The sequence below is a fragment of the Clarias gariepinus genome, chromosome 18, assembly GCF_024256425.1.
Source record: "Clarias gariepinus isolate MV-2021 ecotype Netherlands chromosome 18, CGAR_prim_01v2, whole genome shotgun sequence".
NCBI lineage: Eukaryota > Metazoa > Chordata > Actinopteri > Siluriformes > Clariidae > Clarias > Clarias gariepinus.
In genome coordinates, this window is record NC_071117.1 from 15,608,477 (window position 1) to 15,632,751 (window position 24,275).

The 24,275-nt window shown below is 38.8% G+C and overlaps 1 protein-coding gene across 1 annotated transcript; it reads right to left on the reverse strand.

The window, feature by feature from the left end:
* Positions 1–20: 20 nt before the first annotated feature.
* Positions 21–23,649, reverse strand: pdxkb (pyridoxal (pyridoxine, vitamin B6) kinase b). The gene is made up of 11 exons (XM_053477484.1): positions 23,364–23,649; positions 21,338–21,392; positions 13,078–13,182; positions 9,230–9,313; positions 9,092–9,126; positions 7,777–7,862; positions 6,593–6,638; positions 6,299–6,410; positions 5,261–5,397; positions 5,093–5,159; positions 21–4,856 (listed from the first exon to the last, which is right to left on the reverse strand). The coding sequence occupies exons 1-11, from the start codon at positions 23,613–23,615 to the stop codon at positions 4,744–4,746; spliced, it is 1,092 nt and encodes a 363-aa protein (XP_053333459.1). The 5' UTR covers positions 23,616–23,649; the 3' UTR covers positions 21–4,743.
* Between the last annotated feature and the right edge of the window lie 626 nt (positions 23,650–24,275).

A 24,275-nucleotide genomic window follows, 5' to 3' on the forward strand; every position in this document is an offset into this window, starting at 1 on the left:
ATTATAATCATTACTTTCTCTTTATTGTGTCATAACATACATTTTATATATTATAAATGTGGATTTGTACACTACAATCTTCATTGTAACATGTTAAAAAATATTCAGACCCAGAAAACAAAGCACTATAAACTTTTACCAAACATATACAACATTTTGTCTTTTTTTTATTATTGTTTTTTTGTTGTTGTTGCCCCCATTAAGAAATGAGAATCAGAAGCAAAGAAAAGCAATAAAAAGACAACTAAGTTACAAGAGAAAGAAAAATAAATTATCAAAGCACAGACATGACACTTGATCTTCTAGGACACAAAGTTTAGGTTGGGCTTGCTGTCCATTGCCCTGTTCAGTACTGACATCATTATTCATATTCGGCAGCTGAGTGCCTTTTTATTACACGTGCACACAGTGAAGTGTGCACTCATGGATCCTTGTCACAACTACTCAGGAGATCCACAAGGGAAAAGGGGAATACTACAGCTAACACAATGGTGCATACAACAGGGTCACTGGTAAAGATCAAGACTGGAATCACTTTGACAGACCAAGACACAATGTATTATTTCTAATTCTATTTGCCAGAAAATCTTGACTTATTTTATCTGCATATATCACATTACCACCTGTCAAACGGAAACAAACATTTTTATATGCTAAATGTCCTAAATGAATCTAGTGTCAGACAGGTTTCTACAATATATGTCTCTTATTTCTAGCTAAGCCAAACTTGTAAGTTGTGGGACCAATTTCATAAGGTTCCTTTAAATGATGGACTGATCCATGATCAGCTTTGGCATGGCATATTAATAAATGCACTTATATGTGTAAAAGATTAGTGTTTCCCAATCCTGAATACAAACAAATCTATATCCACTGATATAATTATGGATCCATGTCAGCTTACTAGCTATCTGGAATGGCATTTAGCCAGCTAGCAGGATAATGTAATGAAGTTATTACGCATCGACTGGTAGAACAATGTGCAGTAGCGAAATAAAACCCAAATGTTTTTTTTAAACTTACTTTTTTAAATAAATATTTTGTAATGCATATTAAATGCACATTGCTGGTCAAATCTTGATAAATAGGAATGAAATTATTTATTATATGGTATACATAGTTTAATTTAACCCTCACCTGATAAATATCTGATGATCTTTAATAAAATTAATGTTTAATCACTAGTAAATTGCATGGTGTAGGGAGAGAAAAACAGTGTGCTATAGGAAAATAATTCCAATATAATTCTTTCATATTTAACATTAATAAACTCTTTTATCTTTAAGTAATCATTTTAAGTAATGCTCAAAGTCTATGGGTATGTGTTAAACGTCACTTTGGAATAAGATGCTCAATATTAAGATTGCTTAAAGCATTTGGGAAATGTGAACGAAAACTGTTAAGCTGTATAAAGCCCCCCCAAACAAAAAACAAAAAAATGGATTGGGAAACATTGATCTAGATGATCACTATAAAATATTTTGGCCCATATTAATACAGAGTTTATATGACTAGCTGGTATTATAACAGCACTAACAGGTGGCAATTTGATGGCAGTACAACATCCAACTACATACTGGCAACAACGGAACAGCAGACTGGATTAAAGATTGTTTTGGGAACTAACTAATCACGTATATGCTTAAAACATAAAAATAATAATAATAATACTTAAGACAATCACACCTCCAGTCCACATGAGGGAGCTCATCATCAACCCTTATGGACATGTAACATTTGGTCACTTTAGAGCCACACAGTCGTACAATCAACACCACACAAACTCCACAAACCAATATACATTATTACATACACTATGTACATGAAACAAACAAAAATGTTGTAGTACACTGCAAAACTTCCACCCTATATTTCCCTCAGGGAATGTGCTAACACTGTGATAACAGTCAAAAATATTCGCTTGCCCACTGAGAATGTGAGCCGCATTGCTATTGTTAGATCTTAATCGGGGATGTCATAGACCATGACAAGGTGGGATAACCGTCTTTCAAGAAGACAGAGACATGGACCCCCCCATATCCTCCCTCCCTCCAAAATCCAACCTAGAAACTGTCTACAAACACATATTGGCTGTGCCTGTACTGGTAAAGGCAGTTAGCCTGCAGTCAATTTCGAAGAGCTTAAGGTAGAAGTTGTCTCCCTGTACTGATCTCAGGTCAGGCTCTTTAGCTCAAAAATCTACCCCTAACTATCCTAAGAGAAAACAAAGCTGTTTTTATGTCAGCAACCACAGGTTACTACTACTTGGATTATTTAATTCAGCTGCCCTCACACAGAAAGTTTTAGGTTTTAATATTATAACTATCATTATCTGTTTTTTTCTTTTTTTTAAATATACATTGTCCCAAAATACCCCATTACACCTTCACATCTTAACTAAAGACACAAATATGTATAGAGATATATACACAGGCACGCATACACAATTCTTTCACCCCCTTAAACACGTTCATACGTTCACATATACAGATACACGCTAGATCATAGATTTAATACATCATCGCTTTTATGAAAAGGTGAGGAGGAAGTGCAACACTGAGAGCAGCACGGACCCCTGACTGGTCCTGCACATGGACACAATTTCTAAAACAACACAAGCTTAAGGTCACGGGATAGAAAATGTCACACATGGCCAGCATGGACAGATGATGAGTAAAAACGCAGAACAAAAACGAGAAGTGTTGAATGCAATAGAAAGTGTTAAGATGAGAAAGTTGTAGAAAGAAGTGAAAGTGCGTGTCTGCTATTTAATAGACTTTAAATTATTATATAATAAAGTTAAGCTGTTGAATCTGGATAATGAAGGTGAACAAATGTAGGGGAAAATAATAATAATAAAAAAAACAACCCCACCAAACCACTTAAGTTTTTGTGAAATGCTAAAGTCATTTTTCATCATGATATGAAAGTTAAGTAAAACAGAACAAGAAGTTAAGTAAAACTAAACAATATGAGTTTGCAGCGACTACTAGCACCACATTTAGTTATTGCAAATCAATCTTGTTCTGCACAATTCTGCAACATTGATTATTATTCATATAATATTATATAACTATATATTATATAGTTATTTTTATTTTTTTACACACCATAATAGTTATCCAAATGTTACCTACTGTAGCTTGCGTGCTTTAGCTAGCTTGCTAGGAAACCTGGCTACTGGTTTACACAATATAGTAATTAGCTAATTAGCTAACAAAACCACTATAGCGTAAGGTTAGCTAGCAAACCCAGTTCATTAGGTTCAGCCTTTATTCGTCACATATGCATCACGGCACAGTAAAATTATTTATCTTTAAATGTTCCAGCTTCTTGTGGCTGGGGTAATAGCACATTGTCAGCCATTATACAGCGCCCCTAGAGCAGACAGAGTTAAGGGCCTTGCTTAAGGGACCAACAGCAGTAACCTGGTGAAGCGGGGGCTTGAATTGCAGACATTCCTATCAATAACTCAGAGCCTTAACTCCCTGAGTCACCAACCCATATTTAGCCTTCAGTTAAAATTAAACCAGGTTTGCTAGCTATGTTAACTAGCAAATCTGGTCTAGCCTCATGTTTACTAGCAAACCCAGTCTAGCCCTATGTATTCTAGTAAACCCAGTTTAGCCTTGTGTTAGCTAGTAAACTGGGTCCAGCCTTATGTAACTAGCAAATAGGGTCTAGCCTTATGTTTGCTAGCAAATTAGGTATAACCTTATGACACATAGCAAACCCAGTTTTGCCTAATGTTAACTAGCAAACCCAGTTTAACCTAACATTAGGTAGCAAATCTGGTCTCTTTATGTTTGCTAGCAAACCCAGTTTATCCCAAAGGTTGCTAGCAAACAGATTTAGTCCAATGTTAACTACCAAACCTGGTTTACCCTAATGCTAGCTAGCAATTCTATTTAGGCTAATGCTATGTAACAAACCTGGTTTAGCTTAATGCTCGCCAGTAAACCTGATTATTTCTTGAAAAATATTCTGAAAAATCAGCAAAGACAATTCTAAGACCATTTAAAAATAACAGTTTGCACAGCTAGTCCCAGATTTTAAGTGTTAAAATGTAAACAAGCAAAAAAAAAAAAAAAAACTAAAAAAACATGATTTTAAAAGATGTTAAAGTTAATAAAATCAAAGAATGTATTCATGCAGTAAAATAACCAGGGCATACAAAGCTTTTTTTTCTCCAAAGCTAGCCCACAAAAAACTTTTGCAACATGATCTCTGAAAAGACTAAAGAGATTTCATTATAATACAATCTCAAGAAAGCATATATAGCTTAATGTTAATGGCTTAATGATATGCTATTTAATGACTTCACTCTAGCTTGGTTCAGTGCTGGCAGTTTCTCAGGTAAATCTGATTACACAGGCGTTCAATTGCTCCTTCGATGTGCAGGACAAACAGGGGTTTGAGATAAGTGCAGAGAAGGAGACATGGTTAGAGAGAAAAATAGCTAAAAAGAGATTTCTCTCTTTCTATTTCTCTCCTCTCCTTCATCACAGCAATCTGCCCTTCTCTCTTTTTGACCCACTCACTCTGCTGCTCGTCGATGTGGCCGTACCCTGCTATTTCTCCCTCCGAATGAAATGTTGTGCTCTGTTCAAGATTTCTAAGGCAATGTCACATTACAGATCCAAAAATGTACAACATCTATACATTGTGCGATTGTGGCTTAAGGGAGAGGGAAATGGTGTGAGTTTGTGTGTGTGTGTGTGTGTGTGTGTGTACATGGAGTTTCTATAGAACAGTGGCCTCCATAACGATGGCTGGATCCTCAATGTCTGCTTTGCTCTGAATCATTCGTAGCTCTAGTTGGGCGGGGCTCGGTTTTCTGCCTGGACCTGCCATCTCTTAAAAAAAAATAAAATATATAAATATAAATATACACATACACACACACACACACATATATATATATATATATATATATATATATATATATATATATATATAAACACATATATATATACACATAAATATATATATATATATGAGAGAGAGAGAGAGAGAGAGAGAGAGGCATCACTTAAAATTCACCCCAAAATACAGAGAGACACAAAACAGACACATGCAGTCGAATAGTTACCGAAGGCATAAGAAATGGTCCTCTGAATAACATGATGCATGACAGAAAATGTTTTCTCACATGCCATCTATTAGGGAGAAAAAGGAACAAAAGTTATGGGTAGCATGTTGACTCTATGAGAAGGTGTGCAAGTGTGTGTGTGAGTGTGTGTGTGTGTGTGTTGTATACCTTCAGGTCTGTAGGGTAGTGGTGTGTCCAAGCTAGCAGCATGGCTGCAAAGAGGTCGCCTGTCCCAACAAACACTGCATCTACTTTGGGCACCTCTATCCGGATCCGCTGTGTGGTGAAGGTGCCATCCGGCATCACTGCGATGCAAACAAAACAAATAAAGTTATAACAAAGTTAGTCCTATTTTTTCTATCATTTTTATCTTTTTCTCTATTTTTTTTTTTAAATATACACCATCGTTTTGAGTAACACTGATAATTGCAGTTCTTCCTTATACTGTAAATGACTACAAAGCCTTTCTAGTGACTGACTGCTGATTGCTTTGTTGGTCCTTCCAGTTTGACCATACTGGAAGCAGGTGATGGCGGGCACAACCTTTAAGTAAGGATACATGTTTATGGATATTGAATATGAAGTGTATTTCTCCAGAGTGACTGGAATCAGAACTGCATCCAGCCAGTTAGCAATTTGCTTCCTTGCTTTGTAGCTATGTATTTTATGTTTTATTGTGTACATTGTTCTAGACTCTACACTATTACAAAACAAAATTCTGTTCATCAGCTTAAATGTGCTGTGAGAACTGGAACACTTTAACTCAGAAGTTGTACCTACATTATCACTGTGTTACTTACAATATGATCCTATGTAGATTTATGCACCTGGATGCAAAAAGCAACAGAGCCTTAATTAAGCATGCACAAATTGCAATATTATGCTGTTGTTTTTTTTAAACATTTTTTGAAAACCCTTAAGTTGTATGCGAGTCCAAAAAAAAAGAAAATGGCGGAGATGCATAAAACTCAGACAGCGTAACACAAAGGCCTCAGAGACAGCTGTTGTGCTTGTTTAAAAAGAAAACCACTTCAGCGCTACCTCTGGTATGAATTGGTCATTACAACAAATGTTTGTTTTTAAATGCATGACATTTAACTAAATTTAGTCATATTGCTTTGTTCGAAATTGTCATGGGAAGGGGGAGTAACAAAATTAAGGCTAATATTCTTACACACGATCAGAGAAGCTCTCATATGCACGTACCGATGCGTTGGCTGCCGAGTGAAACCAGAAAGCGGTCTCCGAGGCGAGGTGGCAGATCAGAGCTGGTGATGACCACTGTGTCCGGACCCATATTATGGAGCAGATCCATCACCTAGCAGAAAGGTTTCTTTATATAAGCACTTAAGAAAATGAATTAAAAAGGTCCAAATCCGTGCTATCCCTAGGAGTGTAGATATTACGGAAAGTATGCTAGGTAAAGGCCTGGATGGCAGTGGGAGAATAAAAAGTAAGCAGTTTGCATCCAAGACATTGTAAAAATGTGTGCGCTCTTACCTCTACTGCATCTTTCTCTGTGCTGATATTCTTTCCTGTCAAGAGCCTAAAAAAGGGTAATTATATAAATTTTAACACAATATTTCACTGCTCATTTCTGAGTCTAACTTTAAAACAGTTTGCAAACCTTTTATGTTACGCATAAAGGGAATTCAGATGAGAAATTCAGATAACTGGTTTATTAATTCAGTGCTGTACTAATAACTGTGATCATCATGCTTATTAAGTGATAATTACTCAGTTATAGTTGTAAGTGCAATTCTTTTTCTTGGCCATTAGGGGGAGGCAAATAATTGATACATAAAGCCTTCTGATGTTAATTGATTGTGGAGGAGCTGAAAGGCAATTATTTATCATAAATTCACAATTCAGCTCCACAATTCAGCACACACACACATGAAAATGCCATACAGAGAAAGCACTTTTATTTTAAACATTGTTCATTATCATGAAAGCGCTGACCCATAAAAAGCACATCATTAGTCTAAACCCGGATCAATGCGCAAACACTGAGGAAGGCAGTTTAACATTTATGCTGGTGTGACGAGAACAGTCGAAGGACACCAAGACAATGACACCTACATTAATGGATTACAAAGCTCCAGGGGTTGAGACACACACACAAACACACACACACATGCATGCATGCATAACAGGGTGGTCAAATTTCTTTTAAAACTGCATTCAAAACTAGGACTGCAGCTAATGCAGCTGAATATTAATGAGGTTATCATTTTATCCTGAAAAGAATCGACATCAGCACTATACGTTTGGTTGAGAAGGTTCATTTTTGTGCTTCAAAGAGTTCTTCAGTTTGTCCCTGTATCATTTAAATACATGCATAATATAAAAAGCCCTTGGGATTCTGAGTGACAAAACAGAAAAACTTTGACCCCGGATGGCATGCTATCTCTCCCTGTCAATCACAGTGGCACTAGCCAATAACGGGCACCTATGTTGAAGAGGGCAGAAATGGCTACATATGTGTGTTAGCTTTCACCTTTCAAGGCTGGTTGCTGTTATATGATCAGTGAGTGATGGCTAGAAAGTGGGACGTGCCATGTGACCAAATTGGGAGGAAAACACCCAGCCATGTTAGGATTATAAATATGCAACTATTGGATGTTTGAATACATACTCTCTCTCGAACATTCATACACACAGATACTCTCTAACATACTTACTCTGCCTCAAACTGGTTAGGAGTGATGATATCTGCCACTGGTACCACTTTGTCCTTATAAACTGGATACAGATTCTGAGGCACATACTAAATGTAAGGGAGAAAAGAGAGACATATTTATCGTACGAATTACAGACGTGGTATTATACTCAACCTCAAACATCATTCAAACATATACAAGAAATGTTTAAATGGCAAACATAACAAAACGCCTATGTGAAACCAGAAAATGTATAATTCATCTACATTGGAAATATTCTGACAGCTATCCTTAAGTTGTATGTACGTGAGTTAAACATTTTATGTTGGACTGCTTTCTCAACGAGGGACAATTCCAAGGTTGTTTTGAAATACTAAAGCTCAAGTGTGAACCTGGACCTACTTCAGATTCTGCAGCTGTAACTGCCCCTATTTTAAAGTTATTCTGCATTAGGCTGGTTTATTAAATTCACATTCAAATTCACATGTTGCTAGATGTAGCTTCTTTTGCATGCAGAAGCAGGAAAAATCGTCAGGATAGTAATATTTTGGAATAATTATACCACCCAGAGAATCTGTGTGAGAATTTTTTGGGGGGCAATTTCATGCGGTTTTACTAGCAGAATATACATTGTGTGTGAATATAAGAATTTTATTGTGTGATATGCTTAATTTTATCCTGCTTAATGAAATAAATTCGAAAAAAAAAAAATCAAAACATGGGAAATACCTTATCCCAAATACGAATGAGTTAAAAAGGATATTTTTATCCCATATGTTTCTGGTGTAATTGGATAGCAATATGTACTCCCATTTCAAAGACACTTAAATGGCACGTTTAAAAAATGAGTAAAAGAAAATTCAGGCAAGTCAGAATGCATGATCCAAGTTGTCATTTGGCTAAAACACTAAGCCACATTTTAGTTACTTGTATTTACTTATTTACAAATGCGTATAATATTTGAGTTTTAAGTTCTAATGCTTACAGCTCTCTCTTTCTCTCTCTCTCTCTCACACACACACACACAACACAGACATTATGTATGACTCATAAAGACATCAGCTTTTGCTGAACAGGTTGCCCAGCTAACGGAACAGGAGGCTTTGTCCTAAATGCAACCTGGCAGCAGGAAATAAGATGTGGTTTTCCTCTATACTGCTGGCATGGTGATCCATTTCATTTCTCCCTACATCTATATTTATGCTTTCTCTTCATCCCATAATCTCTAACACACACAAAAACACCTGCAATCCAAAGCCCAAAGAGAGAGTTCCAACGCTAAAGAACATTACAAACACTGATTTAAAAAAAAAAAAAAAAAAAAGGGAAAACTTACCATTGAACCATGATCACCCAGGACAGGATCACACACTATAGATAAGAGAGCAGTGTACAGGATTCCAGGTTACTACATACATTATCACGGTATAATTGTTAACACAAAAAAAGTCTGTTTAAAAAAAAAAATACCGACCGTATACAAGATTAGGATTGGCCATCTTTAGTTCCTGTACAATGTCCACCACCATCTCAAGAAAAGATGTGTCCCTGGTGTAACCTGTTTAAAATGTATTTCATATTTAATAAACTGTCTTGTGATGCATTTTTTTATTTATTAATTAAACTGAGAGTTGTCTGTTACCATGTTAAATGTAAAAAAAAAAAAATGCTTTGATAAATGATTTTATGGTTTGTGCTGAAAGACTATTCAGCTCCGAGAATTCTGTCAGTTACTAACATTATGTTTGTTTTTGGCTTTTCCATTCATTTTCATCTAACAAGTCATTTTCACAGCATTGGAATGAAAAACTGTACAGAACACGCACTTTATAAAGAAATAAAGAAAAAACAACGCAATCGGACCCATCGTTCTTTTAGAACCAGTGACTGCTGAACCTAAATACAGCCAAGATCCCACTCACCTCCCAGACGAGCTCATTTTTAGCTTCAGTCGCAATTTTTTAATAAAAGAATCAAGGCATTCAGGGCCTGGAGGCTTTACAAACTTTTTTTTCATTCTCAGATTAAAGGTTTGCCAACCCACCTTTATCCTGCTGTGATTCTCTATAAAACAGGGCCTCTCTTGTCTTACAGCTTCAAACTCACTAATTACGAATGGAAGCTAGTAGGCACAGGTTTAGCGTAATGACACCGAGCTACCTTTTCTGTTAGCCATTATTGGGTAAATTATGTATGTGCTACTTCTATTTCCTGTTCGAGGATGTTTTAGAAACACAATGTAGTAAAAGAATAAAAAAATAAAGACTAGAACAAGACAATTTACATGAATAAGTGAATGACTTTAAAAAATAGACTTTGAAAACACAGCTAGCTAATTAATTTTATGTAAACAACACTCAGAAAACAGAGATGATTCCTTTAACTAGCCTTTCCATTTCGCCTCTGAAGTCTCTCCTGAGGCCCCAACATTAACCCCTCCCCCCATGCTAACTAAACACAAACGCTAACAAATAAGCCACTTGTAGGCTTGAGAGCTAATGTAATATTAGCAAATATGCCAAGAGCCTTTCATATTATTCAGCATAATAACAGTAGTTCTTCCCTCTCTGTTAATCTTTAAAATAGTGGTACATTCCATAAACTGACACTGAGTTTTAGAACACAAATACAAGCCAAAAAAAGAAACAAAAATACTGTGTGGACACCTAGCTAGGTTTATTTATAACACAGCTCAAGAGCTAACCAAGTTAATTGTGACTCTTAAATGTACATAATAAATGTACAGTAAGTCACAGAACATATTTACACCAAACATTTAGACTATTGTGTTTATAGCTTCTGATAAATAATCATATGTTTTTTATTTGCTTGCTAGCACAGTTAGCAGCTCATACCTCAGTGGGTATTTAAACTCAATCCCTCACTGAAAATATTCAGATGCACATGCAGAAAATGTCAAATAAAAAATGTCAAAGTTTACCTAAATGAACAACTTTATTAGCATACTGTAAGTAATATAATTAGCCCTTCAAATCTAATAAATAAATACATACATTAATAAATAAAATGTATTTAAAATATAAAATGTGTATAAAATATATTTATAAGCTCAAAACATAACATTAGAAAATTGACCCTGTTTGATTATCTAATATGGTCCGCAGGAAACCAGTATAGTGGCTTTTTTGGCACAGACAACTCAAACTGGCAACTAAGTCAAAAATTATCCACACTCTGGCTGTAAAATCTATTTTAGTTAACTTTTTTTTGAAAAGACAAATACATAATTTAACAATATAATAAATAATAAAATCTCCATACATTTTGTCCATCTGACGACAAGCTTTTGAATTCCATCATTAAAAAATGTTTTAGGCCGAGCTGCAAGCCACAAATGCACAGCTGTCCTCACTTCTTCATCAGAAGTGAGTCTTTGCCCTCGTAGGGCTGCTTTCAAATAACCAAACAGGTGGAAGTCAGATGAAGCAAGATCAAATCTATAGGAAGGATGCTTTAACTTCTTAAAAATAAATTTTGGCAGTGTGGGCATGCATTGTCGTGCAAGATCACAACCCTTGGATATCCCTGTCTCAACACCAGTGATGATTACTTTTTAAGAAACTTTCACTTTCCTTAGAGTATAGGTTCAAATTTAGTTTAAAGGTATCGAAACGTTTCTGTTTATACTCTTCTGTGTTTCAGCACCAGGGTACACCATCAGACCCCCCCCCAAAAAAAAAAAAACCTGAATCGCTGCATCCTGCTCTACCTTTGTACACAAGTGGGGCACACATTTGTGTGACTGGGAAGACAGGGTAACAGAATTTTTCCTGTGTCAGGAGTGCAGATAATTTTTGACTTACCCTTTTAGTTAAACATAAAATGTATTACACTTTCTATTAAAATTGTGTCATGTACTAAGGACCAGCCCACACACAATGTGATGCGATGTTACTGAAGCTGTGAATGAACTTGCAGTTGCCACTGAATTAACAACCTTTAAAATGGCAATGAGATAAAACAGCGTGCGGAGCGTTTAGTTTTTCACACACACATGCGCTCTCCGCTCGGAATTCCAGCTTCGAGTGTACTATCTTTACTGTCCTGGCTTTGAGAGCTGCTGACTTTGCAGCCTTGGTCTTGGTGGAAGATAAGGACTCCTGCAGAAAAAGACGTCTCTATGGTAATGCTGACTTCAGGTTTCCCACAACATGTGTGCGCGTGAGTGTGTGTGTGTGTGTGTGTGTGTGTGTGTAACCACATTACATAAACAGGTTTTAATATAGCAGAGTTAAAAACAGAAGCAAAATTAATAATCTGTGAAAGAAGCTTTAAAAGGAGCTAATTGTTTGTTTTTTTTTACTTCGTTCAAATCAATGAGACCCAAATCTGTACTTCATTACTGATCCCAAGGATGCCTGCACAAACATTCATATGTAAATCTGGACCATTTTTGGCATCTTCAGTCAGTTATATATAGTCATAATCAACAGGGAGATATAGAAAACTTTGATCTTCCAGTATTACAATTCAGATTTTATGGCTTTTTAGTTGAGTTTGCATAATTTGCTGACACTTTTATTGATTTCAGCCTAACACTGTTTATTTCACGCATTAAAAGGATACACTTAATTAACCTGATGTTTGAGCTATTTTTGTCCAATTCGAGTTATTACTTATCTTGGACAAACGCAACCCATAATTATCATGTCTTAAAATATCATGGGTATTTTATATATATATATATATATAGAACATATATTCTGTCTAAATAGTTTATGATGCCTCTCTTAGCTGTCATCTCAAGGAGATGAGACAAGAGACTATACCCATCAAAATGTAACACACACCTGGGGTGTGCACACAGACACACACTCAAACTGCAAATGGTGCATAACGTCTGGGTTTTCTCTCTCTCTCTCGCTCACTCCCTCTCTCTCTCTCTCTGTATGCGAGTATGTGCGTAAAACGTTCTTCTAAACAACCACTCGTCCTTTACGGTCCCTGTGGTAAAATGTGAAAGGTATAGCAGGCATAGTTAGAGTGTTATTTTTATAGCTTATTATATCGCACAGTCAGAGTAATACGTTCTGCCCTTTTAAAGCCAATCATTTATTTACGCTTTGGGACCCTGTTCTAAGATTGTGAAATGTAAAGGTCGTTTTACCTCCTGCATGGACGATAAAGTCATTATTTAGCCATCTTCAACAATTCCAGATGAAAAGTCCTGATTCAGAATTAAATTATTATTTAGTCGATAAAAGTAAGCCAGGTGCTTATAGATGTGTGCAGGTTTTACATTACAAAACGGCTCTAATAGTCTGGGCTGTCATGGCACACAACCGAAATCATCTTACCCACCTGTGAGTACGTAGTCGTAGTGGTTGACATTGTTGAGCTTGATTCCCTCATAAAGCACATGAAGCTCGTCCGCTGTCACAACCTGCCCCTTCCAGTGCGCGTAACCTGGCCGACACAAGGGTCAAACAAAGGTGAGGTGATGATGAACAAACCTGCAATTCTTCTGTATTTTAGGATTCGTCAGAAATTAGGGGGACTTTTCTTTATAATCCTACAGGTGGTGCACTCTAAACTATTCACACACTGGTAGGAAATAAACTAACCTGTATTGCTTTGCTCCGGTATGTTTCTTTAGAGTTTTACAACAAAATTAAAAAAAAAAAAAAGTTATACTTAATCTGGATATTTATAAAATCTTGAGACTCGCAGTACAAATTAAATCAGCACGTAGATATTGTGATGATATTAAACAGTCCCTGGTGATTCCAATCTATAATTAACATAATTAAATGCTGGATAAAAGGGTGCAATCAAGGGTTATCATCTACTTAAAAAAATACTACCTGGCAACAAATGATGGTATGCTAACAGTGTAAATCAGTCTTACAATAATCAGGTCTGATTCATGATTTTCATCACGAATGATCTGGGTTGATACACTGTACATTCCCCTGACAATTTAATAGGAAAAACTGTTACACATTCGGATCCATGGAATTATGCATTCAGCTAATTATTTAGCAGGATGGGTCATTTAGAGATTTTCCTAAATTTAGAGATTAGGCTGACATGTGTGATGAACAAAACACCTTGGCCAGGCCAGTTCGCTAAGCTAAAAAAAACGCTCAGATGCACATCATGGAAAAGACATCCTGTACAAGTGCATTTTTAAAGAAAAAATTTTAGCAAAGTTTTTAGGGAAAGCTGTGGCTGTGCCTATGGCTGTGATGACCAGGTGTCCACAAACATCTCGTTATATGGTGTATATGAGGCGATCATTTTTGTGGACCATGCACCACCAGCTAACAAGCGAGTTGTTCAGATTCTCAGAAACTGGAGTTTTTAATGATGAGTTATAAAGTAGAGGCACTTTTCTGCTGTCTAGTGTCATTTTTTAATGGAGCTGCAACATCAAGCAATTGATTATTCAATATAGAAAAACTGATGGCCTTCTAGACAGCATTCGGCTGACTAAGTGTTTGAGAGAATCAATTCATTTGAGTCAGTGATCTGCAAAAAGAAACAGAAATGAGAAAAGGAATGGATATGGGCATGAAGCCACGATGCAAACACATGGACTGACACACACACACACAGACAGACACAGACACACACACACACAGACAGACACAGACACACAGACACACACAGACACACACAGACACACACAGACACACACAGACACACACAGACAGACACAGACAGACACAGACAGACACAGACACACACAGACAGACACAGACACACACAGACACACACAGACAGACACAGACAGACACAGAGACACAGACACACACAGACAGACACAGACACACACAGACACACACAGACAGACACACACACAGACAGACACACACACACACAGACAGACAGACACACACACAGACAGACAGACACACACACAGACAGATAGACACAGACAGACACAGACACACACACAGACAGACAGACACAGACAGACACACACAGACACACACAGACAGACACACACACAGACAGACAGACACACAGACAGACAGACAGACACACACACAGACAGACAGACACACACACAGACAGACACAGACAGACACACACAGACACACACAGACAGACACAGACAGACACAGACAGACAGACAGACAGACAGACAGACAGACAGACACACACACACACACAGACAGACAGACAGACAGACAGACAGACAGACAGACAGACAGACAGACAGACACACAGACAGACACACACACAGACAGACACACACACAGACAGACACACACACAGACAGACAGGTGCACACAAAAAGGTGCAGTGCATAGTGGCTTCGCTGCTCTATTAAAGACAGCTTCTGTTGCCGTGATGTCAGCATTCAGGTGGATCACCACGCCGGTCACATGTGCTGCTTGTTGCTAAGCAACAGGGCAGAAGAAAGCCTGAGGGGCTGCACGGGAGAGGCACTATCTCGGTATGCACGTGAGCGTGTGTGTACAAGCGCATAGGGGATTCTTTGTCAAAAGATGTCCCTCCTGTCATCTCTATCCGCTACTGCAATTCAGCAATGTCTTCATGTGACAAGCTGCACGCACACACACACACACACACACACACACACACACACACACACACACACACAACACACACAAAACCCAACACCTATGACACTGAGAATTTATTTAACACCGAATCATAATCATAATCATGAGCATGTAGATAGACCTGTATAAATATTTTTTGCTGATTTACAGGGAACAAGGCAGCGGTAACACTCGTGCACTGAATTTACACTCCAAGGATTCGCAGCCTGGATTTTATTCCATATGTTTAGCTGAACATCTCTTGAAGGTCACACAGATAATGCAGTCAGTTGTTCTTCCTTCTATTCTCTGATCTTTAGCGGAAACTCCTTGCAAGAAACGCAAGCATACAGTAAATAATGAGTGAAAAGGCCTCGCTGCATCGAGTGTCTTTACAAGCATTAAGCGTTGTTTGCACAGCCTGCTCTGTGGCTCTGCAGGAGACAGTCACACATCTGGGCTTTGTGCATTTCTGAGAGAAAGGACTCCACAGTGAACCCTGGACACGGCCGAGCCGACATTAGGCCGGTGTTAGCAGCATACAGCGGAGAACAGTGGATCTGAAAAGTAAGAGACATCAGTCTGAGTCACGATGGAGTGGGAGGAGGGAGGGGGAGGAGGAACACAAAGGATCTCACAAACCAAAAACATCACGAATTCACTCACGAGAGGCTCAAGAGACACGTTCACACTGACATGGAGGGCATGGAGAGTCTGACTCTTTCAAACGTGCACACGCCCTCCCTCATGCACACACACCTTCTCTCTCACGCACGCGCGCACTCTTGCTCTCCCTCACGCGCGCACTCTCGCTCTCCCTCACACGCACACACGCTCTCACACGCTCTCTCTTGTGCATATACACACACACTCGCTTTCTCTCTCTCACACACTCACTCTGTCCTCTCTCACACACAAGCACTCGCTCTCGATTGCACGCACACGCACTCGCTCTCGATCGCGCACACGCGCATTTGCTCTCGATCGCGCGCACACACACACACACACACACACACACACACACACACATCTCCTACTACAGACAATTGTTTTTTTTTATTGAAGCAACATCAGAGCAATAAGATGTAGGTTTTGCTCCACAGTGTTGCCGTGGTATCCACATGACTGTATCACACACATTATATTACCGCGGTGAGTGATTTTCTGTTCGGTACAGAACTGTCCTCCTACAGACAGGATGTGAAAGGAGCTGCCCTTTTCTGTAGCTAACAGTGAATAAACCCATACCGGTACGCCCACACTGCCTGTAATTTACGAGTGGTAATTTGTGCTGCAACAATAATCAAATGCTTTCATCTGATCAGTAACAGGATTCTGAGCCCCGTTCACTCACCCGGGCTCGAGTACAGTTCGGACCTGCTGGTTCTACACGATGTTTAGAAAGCCAACATCGATCTTAATGTCTCTTTTAATCTCTCTTGCTGTTTTTAATCTCTCTCCAGGTGTCCACCTCTATTGTGACTTTTCACCTGTCATTTAAATGTCATCTCTCCCTCTCCTTTTCCAGTCGCACTTTTACTCTATTTAACGCATCATCTCTGTGCCTTTCACTTTTCTTTCCACTCTCTCCAAGGCCCAGGAAGCCATCGCTGCTGCCAGAACGAGTGAAACGGAGTGCGAGACGGCGCCATGTGGTGCGGGATCCTAATGAGCCAACACACATGCAAGCACACACCCACACACACTTTTACACACTCTGCGTCATTCACCTTCAGATTTCCGCCAAAGACTGCAAATCTACCATTCAGAAAACCCTCCATGGCTGCCAGCTACTTGCACACCCTAATTATTCCATACACATCCTCTCCCTTTCCCTCTCCATCTCCATGGAACAGACTGCTCACTATGATAGGACATGAAGCCCGTTATTATCACAGTAATTGACACATGCACAGTACAGGCAATGGGAGATTGTGTTGAGGTTAAGCTCAATTCAGCATTCAAACAATTGGCATGCCATCTATAGGACAGTGGGTGCCTCAGGCTTTGTCGTCAGCCAAGCAAAGCAGGCGTTTTATCCCCGCGCTCCCCTTTTCTGCCAATTTAAGATCCATTAAAAAGCACAAAGCAACTAAAGTGGCTAAAGACAACATCAAGGCCCAAAGGGAGGGGGTTGCATGAAACCGGGGTTTCAGTGCCAAGTAAATGGAAAACAGATTACTGACCCTAAACCAGGCATCAGACACTGAGAGCGATGTGAGGCTTGAACATGTAAAGGGAGGGTGGTTAAATCTCTGGGTTACAAGCTGACACTATTAAGCTTTGCTCAAGGCCCTTAACACTGTCTGCTCCAGGGGCACTTCATCCCAGCTGACCCAGCGCCCTGACCCTAGCATCCTAACTGGTATATGCGATCAAATAATAAATCTTAAGCGGTCAAGGTTCTGGGATACTCAATGGAAGGTTGGGGGAATTTAATCCCCAGCACCACCAAGCTGCCACTGTTGAGGTCTTGAGCAAGGCCTTTAACCCTTTATGGTTTAATGGCACTGTATCCTGCACAGGTCTGCAGCTTCCTAACTGGGAAAATAAATAATTGCAAGAAAAGAAAATCATTTTACTGTGCTGTAACGTACATCCGACAAATAAATGAACCCTTCTTTCCATCTTAATGTATGATTGGTTGAGTCCCATCATATGATCCATTTGTTCCAGTATGAAGTTGTTTCTTTTATCTAGAGATAGATTTTGTAATTATACAGTATATTATTGTATAAATTCTATTTTATATATAATTATGGAATTTAGCTACTCTGAGTTGTATCATTATATTTCTGTTTATTATTCAATATGTTTCCTACACACACTAGTGGTGCAGTGTGGCCGACCTGCACGCAGAGCGCCATCAGTGAGCGTAGTCTTTAAAGAGAAGCACACAACTGCGATTAATTTCAATTGAACAACAATGAAGCGTGCATGAAGATACAAGCCTTCTACCTTGATGATATCCAAACACTAATAATAATTATAATAATGAATTTTTTTATTATTTTTCACATGTACCTTACAGCACAGTGAAATGATTTTTTTGAGTATCCCAGTAAGGAAGCTGTGGGCCAAAGCGCAGGGTCAGCCAGGATATAGCGGCCCTTGAGCAGATAGGGTAACCGTCAAGGGCAATACTCGCGGTGAATCATGATGAACCGTACTTACAGACACCGCGCGAAACTGTGTAGGTGAGATACGAGTATAACGATTCAGCCACCACTGTCCAATCGGGCACAGGGAGAAGTACACTCAGAATTTTGTTCACTTATTCTGCACAATCCAAAGTCCAGGTTTGACTTGAACACAAGACAAAAATTTTCTTTTTGCACTCTTTTTCCTAAAACAACTAAAAACATAAAATACAGGAAGATGATCAAGTAACGAATAGGCCCATTTGTGTGGTAAGTATAATGCAGCCAAAATCACTTTAAGCTGACTCAATGGAGAGCCGTTTGAGATGACTGATGTAAAAAGAATATATACAGTATATATCTATATATTTAGTGAATGGTAGAGTCCAGATACAATGCGAATGAAATACTGAAGTGTATCCAAGTACATCGTAAACCTGAACTGTCTGAATTCAACCAAATCACAGCGGGAGGGATCGGGGAAAAAACACTTAACTTTCCCTTTAAACTCAATCATTTGAATTTCTAAAATGAAACATAGTAACTTTTTCAAAATACCCATTTCTAGATTTGGTGACAAAACATTATCAGAACACAGCACACAATAGGCGAAAGTGCTCAAGATGTGGTAATAATACACGATGATATTTATTCTTCATCATCATCATCATCATCATCGAAGTATGACTGAAAATCAATTCCCGCTATCCATTAACACCCAAATGAGTATGGGTGCCCTGTCGAGTCTGGTTCCTCTCAAGGTTACTTCCTATTGCCATCTCGTGTAGTTATTACTAGAGACAATCTGGTAATCATGATTTATACATATTTCCTCACACTTTTCGAACATATTTGAATATTTTTTGCTGTGTGGCAATGACCACTGTTAAAAGTGCTATATAAATAATAATTGGGTTTTTTATATTATATTATATTATATTATATTATATTATATTATATTATATCGTCATTATCTTGTTACAAGCAAGAATCAAGAAAAGGACATTTTTATAAGCAAAACCTGAACCTGACTAACAGACTATGCGCTCACTTTAGCAGGCCAACAAAGCCTAAAAGTCTAAACTGCTTTAACAGAGAAATTCAGGTTACACAGTAGGGTTACAGCTGACTTGGAAGCAAGTGTGAGATTTAAGTAAGTAAGTGAGGTAGAAAGGAAAAGGAAGGTGTTTCTCGCTGATAATAAAGCGATTTGAGAAAAAGAGAGACTGTGCTAGAAAACCAAACACTTCCTTTACTTCCTGAGGTGAGAGCTAGACAGTATGTTTGTGTAACACCAGATTATATCTTTATATGATTAAAGTATACGTGATAATGTCATAAGCAGCACACACACACACAAATTTTTCCTCTCTTTTTGTCCTTTAACTTTTCTCTCACCATGCACTCTCTCCATCCTGTGACTCCCAGACTACCTCAAGTGGCCTCCTGCATACTGATCACTCAACACACACACACACACACACACAAGTACATTTCCCTAGACAAATCATCATAACGCCCCAAGCAGCTAATCCATCCTGCACTCGGCCTGGAAACGTCCCTCCTATCTTTTTTATTATGGAAAATGTTTAAAGATTATAAACATGACAAATGGTCAATAATTATTTTAGATGCGTTTAAAAGTGTTATAAAATTAGCTGGAGCCTCAGTCCAGAGTAAAATGTCTTTGTCTACATCATCATATGACCAGGCCGCCAAAATGTGTTGTGTACAACTCGGCTAATGTGCATGCAGCAAACACACCATTTTTAACTACCACCTACACGGCAATTATCTCGGCACATGCACGGAGATCAGTACACACCCCGGGACAACCTGATCAAACACTCGCACCTGATTGGCCAGAGCAGAAAGAATAAGGTAATCAGAAATGGACAAGAACCTGAGCAAACAGACAATGTATTAACATATATACAGTACATTGTTTTGCATATTTGTCACACTTCAATTATTTTGATTATCAAACTAATTTTAATATTACATGAAGATAACCCAACTAACTAGAAAATGCAATTTTCAAGTGATGGTTTCATTTATTAAGGGAAAAAAGCTGTCCTGGCTCTGCATGCAAAAGGAATTGTCTCTTAAACGTAATAACTGGATGTGCCACCCTTGGTGGCAATAACTGAAATCAATGAGTCTCTTACATCACTGTGGAGAAATTTTGGCCCACTCTTCTTTGCTGAATCGTTTCAGTTCAACCACACTGGAGGGTTTTTGAGGGCATGAACAGGACAAAAAAAATTCATACCTAAAAACAATAATAAACGGCATGAACAGCGACAAAATAAAACCATCAGAAAGGGGGCAAATACTTTTTCACAGAAGGGTAAGGTTTGATTACACCCCTGATAAACTGTGTGCGCAAATGCCGCCTAATTATGCTTTAATAAAATTAATCCGATAAATTTGCGTTAAAATAATAGATCATGCCTCTGTAAGCTCGCTTCTGCCTGAAGATGAATGACAGGATCTGTAATGAGCAGTGGCCTCATGAAGACAGATTTTTCACCACATTAAATTCGGAAAAGGTTTTTAAAGAATGTATCAAGAGAAATGTTGTGCAATTGAGTGGAAAACACGAGCCCGCGCTCTGGGGTTAAGTCAGAAGGTTCTGTAACGCTTCTCCGCTGCAGTAACTCACTGGGTCAGTGAGGACAAAACGTCAAATCAGGACCTTGCAATGCACGATTCTAGCTTTCTGTGAACAAACGCTGATTTTCTCATGGCCAACATTTAACAGTGGGAGGTGAACACATTTCAGTGCAAGTCTTAGTGTCCACCGAGTTCATTGTTAAAGGCAAAAGTCCACATTAAGTGAGCCATCATAAGGGATTTTTTGTAAGATTTACTAAGGCAGTAAGTCACAGCATGTTTAAAATATACCTGTATGGTTGGAGAACTGTACCGAGTTGATAGAGTCCACTTCAAAGCCCATCACCTGCAACGTAAAAAGATGAATAATTAATTAAAATTAATGACATGGGACTCACTCACTCATCGTCTACACCACTTTATCCTGAATACAGGGTCATAGGGGGGCTGGAACCTATCCCAGGGGACTTAGGACATGATGTAGAGTACAACCTAGACTGGGTGCCAATCCATTGCAGGGCACACACACACACTTATTCAAAAAATTTGAGAACGCCAATTAGCCTAATCTGCAAGTCTTTGGACTGTGGGAGGAAACCCACCAAGCATGGGGAGAACATGCAAACTCCATGCACACTGACCTGAATCAGGAATCAAAACCCTCGACCCTGGAGGTGCGAACCACTAAGCCACCGTGTTGCAGTTCGCAATACTATTAACCATGTTGATTAATGCTGAAAGTATTACTGAAGAAAGTTATGCTCTACCACATACTGTAGTTGTGCTCATCTCATTAGAATACTTACTGCTGACTTTAAAGGCGATCAGTTTGAATTGAAGATTTTACCACTACCAGTCTACCAAAGGGACAAAAAAAAAAGTCTTGTCCCTTAAACATGTCTAGTCTTTTCAGTTAAAGATGCTCAGACCAGTAAACCATGTTCACATTACCAGCCTAAAGTGACTCTGATTATACTCTAATGTGACACTTCTCTGATTTTTTTAAAGCTGTCTGAATGCACAACTCTGATGGTTTTATTATTTTTTTTAAGAGTCGCTTCCATATGTGGTGACTTTGGTCAGATCAGAATGGATGTTATATATTTTTTTTGTCTCTTGAAATGCATAGGGCATTGAAGTCATCCGTCAGCACCGACAGCGCAGAGATTTCATTTCAACAAAAGAGGAAGCGGCGAAACTGAAATACAGTGGAACCTCCATACGAATACCATCCCCTACAAGTTTTTGCCTTAAGAATTGAAATTTTGCAAGAAATTTGCATCAGTATACGAACCTTTTCGGCAAACGAATGAAATTGCACCACCTGAGAGACAGTGGAAAGCCAAGCAAAGCGGGTTCATGAATTGTACGGATTTTTTTTCCAGTCAGCGAAAGAGTCAACCAACGATACCAACGTTGCCTTTGGAATGCGTTCAAAAGCGTTGATTTTTCGCACGTTTTATTTTGTAATATTGGTAATATTTTTGAGTGACTGGAACATATTATCTGCATTTACATTATTTCATATCTGACTATACATATCACAATATAAGTGATTTTGGTAGATATTTGGGAGATACTGGAGAAATTAAACCTCAAATGCTTGAGGTAATTTCCAAGAAAATGAAATCCGATCAGGAAAAAAAAAAGGAACAATGTGGATTGTAATGTGAACGCAGCCTTTAGCTACCAGATGTTCTTTTTTTAAACTAGAAACATTAGCTAGTGACGTCATGTCGCGCGCTTCTTACACGGTTATGGCACTTGTAGCACGACATAGTCTGTTGCTCTTACAGCTGAGACTGATTCACAATCCAATGAATCGATACACCTCCTGATCGAAGGACAGCCAGAACACAGAGTGCTCATCTCATCCGAGTCTCCTTTCTCTCTCTCTTTGATTTTCCTATTTACTGCATCTTAAAGGGAATCGATCAGATCATTAAAGATGCTGGTGTCAATAACGATCGCTTTGTCGCTGCCTGATTCAGGGCTGAGTGATTCACAAAAGCACACATCACCTACAGAGATCAGGTGTTACATTTTCACAGAGGGGGGAAAAACATTATAGGAGTGATTTACGAAATGAGAGTGGGAATAAGGAATTTGACTGGATAATGCATCTTGTTAACGAGTTCATATGAATATCCATGAGAAATGCATGAAAATGTTCTAACCATGTGACCTTTACTTTCTGTGCTGTACAATATAGTGTACTTTATAGGCGCGTGCATTTTGGCACGCGTGCAAAAAATATATACAGATCTAATTATTATTATTATTATTATTATAAAAAATAAAAATGCACGGGTGTTACCTGTAAAGGGAAGGACGCGGATTTGTTCCCCACGTAGCCCCTCACGACATGACTCTGGATGGAGAGCACTCGGCACTCCATGTCGCGCATAAAGTTGTTGGCGAGCTCCGCGCGCTTGGCGCGACAGCACCGCGGCTTGGCCGACTGCGAGCCGCAGGACGAGCAGCCACCCGCCGGCTCGCTCTGCTTCCAAATCGGGATCCGTGATGGCAGTTTGAGAAGCCACACGCCGAACTGAAGGACATGCAACATGGAGAGACCGTCATTGGTGAGGCAGAGCCAGAGCCGCAACTACTCAGGCATTCTCGGCGAGCACCTAAACCTCGCTGACATCACCGCGAGTACACTGACCGGCTCCAATCCCCTTCCCCCTGGCACGACTTATTTATTTATTAATGCATTCATTTATGTGCAAAAGCGTGCATTCGTCTCCGCTGTCTCCTCGGATTAAAATGACGCACGGCTTAATCTGTCTTTATAACTCATCATTATTCCCTGTTTATTATTATTATTATTATTATTATTATTATTACTGTTGTGCACTGCTGTTCAGAATTCACACACAATCCAATACAACATTTGACACTTGCTTGATGCAGTAAACTTATTAAAACATTTTTTATGTATCTTCAGAAGGGAAAAAAACATTTGGAATAAATAATATGCTTTAGGAGACGCAGACAGACGCGAGGATTAATGCGGAAGTTGGGTCCTTTCTCAAAACACGTCACGTTCTGAAATCCGCCAATCATTTTGAGCGTAGTCGATGACGTAAAGACCCTTTGACGTGGCCCGCGTCAGCAACATGTGTCTCATCGTGTCAGTCCTTAGGACATGGAAATACCATTGTGTTTAGTGTATTATATTACATGCAGCAGTTCATACTGATACTTTATACAGCTTACTGTACAT

Bases quoted from the DNA above. Each gene is read 5' to 3' on its own strand.
- pdxkb (XM_053477484.1), bottom strand. From the start codon at position 23,615: ATGTTGCATGTCCTTCAGTTCGGCGTGTGGCTTCTCAAACTGCCATCA. The intron at 21,393-23,363 runs GTAACACCCGTG...TTTACGTTGCAG, and splicing joins CCGCGTCCTTCCCTTTACAG to GTGATGGGCTTTGAAGTGGA. The intron at 9,314-13,077 runs GTGGGTAAGATG...CATTTTAAACAG, and splicing joins CTACGACTACGTACTCACAG to GTTACACCAGGGACACATCT.